This window comes from Trachypithecus francoisi, unplaced genomic scaffold (assembly GCF_009764315.1).
Source record: "Trachypithecus francoisi isolate TF-2019V2 unplaced genomic scaffold, Tfra_2.0 Lachesis_group11, whole genome shotgun sequence".
In the NCBI taxonomy this organism is placed as follows: domain Eukaryota; kingdom Metazoa; phylum Chordata; class Mammalia; order Primates; family Cercopithecidae; genus Trachypithecus; species Trachypithecus francoisi.
The window spans coordinates 56,978,037-56,987,235 of NW_022681456.1; the positions used below are offsets into that span (position 1 = coordinate 56,978,037).

Sequence of the window (9,199 nt, forward strand, 5' to 3'; positions counted from 1 at the left end):
AGATTAACCAAGAAAAGAAGAGAGAAAAATCCTAATAACCTCACTAAGAAATGAAACAGGAGATATTACAACTGACAGCACTGAAATACAAAAGATCATTCAAGGCTACTCTGGACATCTTTATACACATAAACTAGAAAACCTAGAAGAGATGGATAAATTCCTGGAAAAATACAACCCTCCTAGCTTAAATCAGGAAGAATTAGATACCCTGAACAGGCCAATAACAAGCAGTGAGACTGAAATGCTAATTAAAAAATTACCAACAAAAAAAAGTCCAGGACCAGTTGGATTCACAGCAGAATTCTACCAGACAGTCAGAGAATTGACACCAATCCTTTTGATACTATTCCACAAGACAGAGAAAGAAGGAACCCTCCCTAATTCATTCTATAAAGTCAGCACCACACTAATATGAAAATCAGGAAAGGACATAGCCAAAAAAGAAAACTATAGATCAATATCCTTGATGAACATAGATGCTAAAATCCTTAACAAAATGCTAGCTAACTAAATCCAACAACATATCAGAAAGATAATTCACCATGATCAAGTGGGTTTCATACCAGGGAGGCAGGGATGGTTTCACATATGCAAGTCAATAAATGTGATATATCACACAAACAGAATTAAAAATAAAAATCACATGATCATCTCAATAGAGCAGAAAAAGCATTTGACAAAATCCAGCATCCCTTTATGATTAAAACCCTCAGCAAAATCAGCATATCAGGGACATACCTTAATGTAATAAAAGCCATCTATGACAAAATCACAGCCAGCATAATACTGAATAGGGAAAAGATGAAAATATTCCTGCTGAGAACTGAAACAAGATAAGGATACCCACTCTCACCACTCTTCTTCAACATAGTACTTTAAGTCCTAGCCAGAGCAATCAGACAAGAGAAAGAAACGAAGGGCATCCAAATCAGTAAAGAGGAAGTCAAACTGTCACTGTTTGTTGACTATATGATTGTTTACCTTGAAAACCCTAAGGACTCCTCTAGAAAGCTTCTAGAACTGATAAAAGAACTCAGCAAAGTTTCTGGATAATGTACACAAATCAGTAGCTCTTCTATACACCAACAGTGACCAAGCGGAGAATCAAATCAAGAACGCAACCCCTTTTACAATAGTTGCAAAAATAAAATAAAATACTTAGGAATATACCTAACAAAGGAGTTGAAAGACCTCTACCACGAAAACTACAAAACACTGCTGAAAGAAATCCTAGATGACACAAACAAATGGAAGCACATCCCATGCTCATGGACGGGTAGAATCAATATTGTGAAAATGATCATACTGCCAAAAGCAATCTATAAATTCAATGCAATCCCCATCAGAATACCACCATCATTCTTCACAGAATTAGAAAAAGCAATTCCAAAATTCATATGACACCAAAAGAGAGCTAGTATAGCCAAATTGAGACTAAGCAAAAAGAACAAATCTGGAGGCATCACACTACCTGATTTCAAACCATACTGTAAGGCCATAGTCACCAAAACAGTGAAGTAGTGGTATAAAAGTAGGCTCGTAGACCAATGGAACAGAATAGAGAACCCAGAAATAAACCCAAATACTTACAGCCAAATGATCTTTGATAAACAATAACATAAAGTGGGGACCTTTCCCTTTTCAACAAATGGTGCTGGGATAATTGGCTAGCCACATGTAGGAGAATGAAACTGGATCTTCATCTCTCACCTTATACAGAAATCAACTCAAGATGAATTAAGGACTTAAACCTAAGACATGAAACTATAAAAATTCTGGAACATAACATTGTAAAAACCCTTCTAGACATTGGCTTAGGCAAGGATTTCATGACCAAGAACCCAAAAACAAATGCAATAAAAACAAAGATAAATAGCTGGGACCTAATTAAACTAAAGAGCTTTTGTATGGCAAAAGGAAGTCAGCAGAGTAAACAGACGACCCACAGAGTGGGAGAAAATTTTCACAATCTGTACATCTGACCAAAGGAATAATATCCAGAATCTAGAATGAACTCAAATCAGTAAGAAAAAAAGTTCCATCAAAAAGTGGGCTAAAGACATGAATAGACAGTTCTCAAAAGAAGACATACAAATGGCCAACAAACATGAAAAAATGCTTAACATCACTAATGATCAGGAAAATGCAAACCAAAACCACAATGTGATACCACCTCACTCCTGCAAGAATGGCCATAATCAAAAAAAACAGTAGATGTTGGCGTGGATGCGGTGAAGAGGGAACACTTCTATGCTGCTGGGGGGAATGGAAACTAGTACAACCACTATGGAAAACAGTGTGGACATTCCTTAAAGAACTAAAAGTAGAATTACCATTTGATCCAGCAATCCCACTACTGGAAATCCACCCAGAGGAAAAGAAGTCATTATTCAAAAAAGATACTTGCACATACATGTTTATAGCAGCACAATTCACAATTGTGAAATCATGGCACCAACCCAAATGTCCAATAATCAATGAGTGGATAAAGAAACTGTGGTATGGCCAGGTGTGGTGGTTCACACCTATAATCCCAGAACTTTGGGAGACTGAGGCGGGCAGATCACGAGGTCAGGGGTTCGAGACCAGCCTGGTCAACATAGTGAAATCCTGTCTCCACTAAAAATACAAAAAAAAAAAAAAGAAGAAAAAAAATTAGCTGGCATGGTGGTGGTGTGCACCTGTAATCCCAGCCACCTGGGAGGCTGAAGCAGGAGAATCTCTTGAACCTGGGAGGTGGAGGTTGCTGTGAGCTGAGATCACACCACTGCACACTGCACTCCAGCCCGGACAACAGTGCGAGATTCAGTCTCAAAACAAACAAACAAACAAACAAACAAAACTGTGGTATATATATGCAATGGAATACTATGCAGCCATAAAAAGGAATGAATTAACAGCGTTTTCAGTGACCTGGATGAGATTGGAGACTATTATTCTAAGTGATGTAACTCAGGAATGGAAAACCAAACACTGTAAGTTCTCACTGATATGTGGGGGACATAAGCTATGAGGATACAAAGGCATAAGAATGATACAATGGACTTTGGGAGCTTGAGGGGAAGAGTGGGAGGGAGACTAGGGATAAAAGACTCAAATATGGTGTAATGTATACTGCTTGGGTGATGGGTACCCCATAATCTCACAAATCACCACTAAAGAACTTACTCATGTAACCAAATACCACCTGTACCCTAATAACTTATGGAAAAATAAAATAAAATAAATTAATGAAAGAAAGATAATGTCAGTTTAAAGAGGATACCAATCTCTGAAACTCTAGTTCTGGGTTTTAAGAGTAACAATGCAGATGCAAGCAGACTGCCACTTTGCATTGTGGAAAAGGGGAGGCTCCATAGGGACCCAGACGAGCTGAATATCTTTTCTCGTATCAAAAATCACTATTTCATTATATTTTGAACTTGGCAACAATCTAGTTCTAAATTTAACTGCTGTCTTTAAAAATTTCAGGCATTAGCTGAGTGCAGTGGCTCACACCTGTAATCCCAGCACTTTGGGAGGCTGGGGCGGGTGGATCACTTGAGGTCAGGAGTTTGAGACCATCCTGGCCAACATGGTGGAACCCCATCTCCACTAAAAATACAAAAATTAGCTGGGCATTGCGACAGGGGCCTGTAATCCCAGCTACTCGGGAGGCTGAAGCGGGAGAATTGCTTGAACCTGGGAGGCAGAGGTTGCAGTGAGCCGAGATCGCACCACTGCACTCCAGCCTCAGCAACAGAGCGAGACTGTCTCAAAAAAAAAAAAAAAAGGCCAGGTGGCTGGGCGCGGTGGCTCAAGCCTGTAATCCCAGCACTTTGGGAGGCCGAGACGGGCGGATCACGAGGTCAGGAGATCGAGACCATCCTGGCTAACAAGGTGAAACCCCGTCTCTACTAAAAAATACAAAAAACTAGCTAGGCGAGGTGGCAGGCGCCTGTAGTCCCAGCTGCTCGGGAGGCTGAGGCAGGAGAATGGTGTAAACCCGGGAGGCGGAGCTTGCAGTAAGCTGAGATCCATCCACTGCACTCCAGCCTGGGCGACAGAGCGAGACTCTGTTTCAAAAAAAAAAAAAAAAGGCCAGGTGTGGTGGCTCACGCCTATAATCCCAGTACTTTGGGAGGTCAAGACAAGCGGATCATGAGGTCAGGAGTTTGAGACCAGCCTGACCAACATGGTGAAACGCCATCTCTGCTAAAAATACAAAACTTAGCCAGGCGTGGTGGCATGCTCCTGTAATCCCAGGATTACAGTACTTTGGGAGGCTGGGGCGGGTGGATCACTTGAGGTCAGGAGTTTGAGACCATCCTGGCCAACATAGTGGAACCCCATCTCCACTAAAAATATAAAAATTAGCTGGGCATTGCGACAGGGGCCTGTAATCCCAGCTACTCGGGAGGCTGAGGCAGGAGAATCACTTGAACCTGGGAGGCAGAGGTTGCAGTGAGCTGACATCGTGCCACTGCATTACAGCCTGGTGACACAGTGAGACTCCATCTCAAAAAAAAAAAAAAAAAAAATACAGGCATTATAATGTCAAATTCAAAATTATATATATTCTTTCTTGGAAATTACCTGCAGTACAAAAAAATCCAGCCACAAAAAGAATACAGTTGAGAAAAAAAATGGTTAATAAATATCTGATAAGGTGCTAGATCACATTTTTTATTAAATAAATGCATATTAAAATAATAATGTTATGTCATGTTTTACTGCCAGATTGGCAAAGATTAAAAACAGACACTCTCCGACACATGCTGCTGGTAAGAGCACAGGTTGGCACAAGCTTTTTGGGTGGCATTTTCATAGTATTTATCCAAATTTCAAACACATCTGCTCTTTGACCCAGCGATTCCATATCTAGAAATTTACCGTACAGATACATCACATAAGCATATAACAACATGTATCACAAAGTTATTTATTGTAGCAGTATTTGTAATAGTGAAAATCTAAAATCATTTTAACTGTAGTCCAGAGACAATGAAATATATTACAGTGTATCATACTGTGAAATATCTACATGGCATTGACAGATTGTTAAGTAGAGAATGCTAGTTATATGATTGTGTGTGTGTACTATAAGTCCATTTGTGGGGAAATATTGTACATGCTGAAACATCTGTAATGATACATATGAAATTGTTGTGACTCCTGCCAGTGGAATTTAAATGAGGAGAAAAAAAAAAAGGACAATTTCTTTTTTTCTCAACTATTTCTGTTTATACAAACATACACTACTTTTATAAAAAAATATTTTTAATTCAGTCACAATTTTGCATTACTACACAATCTGTAAAACAATCTAAAATACAATTAAACTCTACTGTAAAATTAACTGATAATTAAACTTTACATTCACTGTGGGTGGTATTTTAAGATGACAATGAATTGAGGTACAAATGTAGCACAGATAAAAGTCTAGAAAAGTGAAATTTAGGCCAGGCATGGTGGCTCATGCCTGTAATCCCAGAACTTTAGGAGGCTGAGGCGGGAGGTTAGCTTGAGCCCAGGAGTTCAAGGGTAGCTGGGCTACATAGGGAGACCCCATCTCTACAAGAATTTTTAAGGCCGGGCACAGTGGCTCACGCCTGTAATCCCAGCACTTTGGGAGGCCAAGGCGGGCGGATCACGAGATCAGGAAATCGAGATCATCCTGGCTAATGTGGTGAAACCCCATCTCTACTAAAAATACAAAAAATTAGCCAGGCGTGGTGGCGGGCGCCTATAGTTCCAGCTACTTAGGAGGCTGAGGCAGGAGAATGACCTGAACCCGGGAGACGGAGCTTGCAGTGAGCCAAGATTGCGCCACTGCACTCCAGCCTGGGCAACAGAGCAAGACTCCATCTCAAAAAAAAAAAAAAGTAAATGAGTTGGGTGTGGAGGTGCACGCCTGTAGTCCCAGCCACTCGGGAGGCTGAGGTGGAAGGATTGCTTCAGCCCAGGAGGTTGAGGCTGTAGTGAGCCGAGATCATACCGCCACACTCCACCCTGGGTGATAGAATGAGATCCTGTCTCAAGAAAAAGAGTGAAATGTAAAGGTTGGTAGCTTTTTAATCTATATAGATAATGCAAGTAGTAATGTAAATGAACTACTAAACTCAGTTTTATATTATGAGATAAAGTTCATTGTATGTGATTATATATATATGTGTGTGTGTGTTTGTATATATGTTTTTTTTTTTTTTCTTGAGACAAGAACTCACTCTGTCACCCAGACAGATTTTAGTGACATTTCAGGAGGGTAAAGGGAAAGTTTTTCCTTGGCCCCTATACAACTTATACACCCCTTATTTTCCTGCTTCCAATGCAGGGAAAGTACAACTAGTAGCACAATCTTGGCTCGCTGAAACCTCTCTCTCCTACTGGGCTCAAGCTGTCCTCCCACCTCAGCCTCCCCAGTAGCTGGGACTACAGGCATGTGGCACCATGCCCAGCTATTTTTTTTTCTTTTTTTTGTATTTTTAGTAGAGATGGAGTTTTGCCATGTTGTCCAGCCTGGTCTCGAACTCCTCAGCTGAAGTGACAAACCTGCCTTGGCCTCTCACGGTACTGGGATTACAGGCGTGAGCCACCGAACCCGGCCAGAAATATATTTTTAAAAGCCAACAGTGAAGCTGCTTCTATACCTTATCTCCAAGTCCATATATTCTCCTATTGCCATCTTTGAAAGGACAGTAGAAGCGATTTTGCAGGGCCAGGGCTATGGAATTTTCCTCACTTCCTATCTCTGCCCTACAGAAAGCTGGGTTATTTGGAGTAAATGGACAGGGGTCTTGATACTCTGTATGCTGTGTCTACAGAGGAAAACATTGCGTGTTATAGTGGGGGCAGCTGTACTTCCCCTGTATGGGAAGCAGGGAAATAAGGGGAGTATAAGTTGTACAGGGGCCAAGGAAAAACTTCCCCTTTACCCTCCTGAAATTTCACTAAAACTTGACTCACAAAAGGCAGATTAATTGGAGAAAAGGCATACAAATGTATTAACATACAATGGTGGAGAAACATAGAGTGATTATTGCCAATCCTCAATGGGGTGCAGAAGCTTATATATCATCTTGAGGTTACAGAAAGAACGGGGGCTCACAGCATGACCAAAAACAGGCGATGGTGACAAACCAGGTTATGGTGGCTAGACAGGTCATGGGAGGGAGAGAAGAAGAGGCTTGGCCAGCAAAGGTGGTCTTGCTACATAGATGAAACCTCACAGGTAACAGCCCTCAGAGAGGGTAAATGATGCTAAATATTTCTTCCAAACTTTTAAAGATGTCAGACTCTCCATTAATCTTTCCTAGATCTGAACAAGGGAAGGCCCGGCTGCATCAATGCAGATTCTCTACAGATGCAAATCTGCCCTGCAGAAGGCAGCTTAACTACTTCTGTTTGTTGACCCTCTGAATAGCCATCTCAAAATATGTCAAAAAAAAATATATATATATACATATATGTGCCAGAAGATGCTTAGACATCCTGAAGTCTCTTTAGGTATTAAAGTCTTCTGAGGTTGAAGTGGAGCTCATGACTCAGGAAAGAAGATGGTATAGAAGCCATAATTGGGGGAAGTAAGGGTAAGAGGAGGCTGCAATGCCAGCGGAGGAGGCAGGAACCGGAGCGTGAGCAGAAGCCGGGTGGGCACCATGGCTGGGATCACCACCATCGAGGCGGTGAAGCGCAAGATCCAGGTTCTGCAGCAGCAGGCAGATGATGCAGAGGAGCGAGCTGAGCGCCTCCAACAAGAAGTTGAGGAAGAAAGGCGGGCCCGGGAACAGGCTGAGGCTGAGGTGGCCTCCTTGAACCGTAGGATCCAGCTGGTTGAAGAGGAGTTGGGCCGTGCTCTGGAGCGCCTGGCCACTGCCCTGCAAAAACTGGAAGAAGTGGAAAAAGCTGTTGATGAGAGTGAGAGATGTATGAAGGTTATTGAAAACCGGGCCTTAAAAGATGAAGAAAAGATGGAACTCCAGGAAATCCAACTCAAAGAAGCTAAGCACATTGCAGAAGAGGCAGATAGGAAGTATGAAGAGGTGGCTCGTAAGTTGGTGATCATTGGAGACTTGGAACGCACAGAGGAACAAGCTGAGCTGGCAGAGTCCCATTGCCAAGAGATGGATGAGCAGATTAGACTGATGGACCAGAATCTGAAGTGTCTGAGTGCTGCTGAAGAAAAGTACTCTCAAAAAGAAGACAAATATGAGGAAGAGATCAAGATTCTTACTGATAAACTCAAGGAGGCAGAGACCCATGCTGAGTTTGCTGAGAGATCAGTAGCCAAGCTGGAAAAGACAATTGATGACTTGGAAGATAAACTGAAATGCACCAAAGAGGAGCACCTCTGTACACAAAGGATGCTGGACCAGACTCTGCTTGACCTGAATGAGATGTAGAACGCCCCAGTCCCACCCTGCTGCTGCTCCTCCCTCTGACCCAGACTCCGCCTGAGGCCAGCTTGCCCAAAGCTAACCTTTAACTGAGGGCTGATCTTTAACTGGAAGACTGCTTTCTCCTTTCGCCGCCCCCTCCTTCCCTGTGTCTTTTTCACCAAACTGTCTCTGCCTCTTCCTGGACATTCCAGCTAGGCTAGAGGCTGAGCACCTTCGGAAACAACATTTAAGGGAATGTGAGCACAATGCATAATGTCTTTAAAAAGCATGTTGTGATGTACACATTTTGTAATTACCTTTTTGTTGCTTTGTAGCAAACATTTGTAAAACATTCAAAATAATTCCACAGCCCTGAAGCAGCAATCGAATCCCTTTCTCACTTTTGGAAGGTGACTTTTCACCTTAGTGCATATTCCCCTCTCCACAGAGGAGAGGAAAAGGTATAGGCCTGCCTTACTGAGAGCCAAACAGAGCCCAGGGAGACTCCACTATGGGAAACCTCAATGCTCTGTAAAAAGTACTAGCTAAACTAGAAAGGTGATTCCAGGAGGAGTTGGCCAAACAACAAAAACAAAAAAATGTGCTGTTCAAGTTTTCAGCTTTAAGATATCTTTGGATAATGTTATTTCTATTTTTATTTTTTTCATTAGAAGTGACCAAATTAAGATGGTAAGACTTCTGAGACCAAAATTTTGTACCATCTCTACCCCCTCCCAACTGCTTAACAGAATGGATCATGTCCCCCTTATGTTGAGATGACCACTTAATTGCTTTCCTGCCTCCAAGAAAGAAAGAAGAAAGAAAGAAAGAAAGAAAGA

General features: G+C 41.9%; 1 protein-coding gene across 1 annotated transcript; it reads left to right on the plus strand.

The window, feature by feature from the left end:
* The first annotated feature begins 7,559 nt into the window (after positions 1-7,559).
* LOC117089706 (tropomyosin alpha-3 chain-like) lies at positions 7,560-9,174 on the plus strand. The gene has a single exon (XM_033221203.1). The coding sequence runs from the start codon at positions 7,641-7,643 to the stop codon at positions 8,382-8,384; it is 744 nt and encodes a 247-aa protein (XP_033077094.1). The 5' UTR covers positions 7,560-7,640; the 3' UTR covers positions 8,385-9,174.
* The last annotated feature ends 25 nt before the right edge of the window (positions 9,175-9,199 follow it).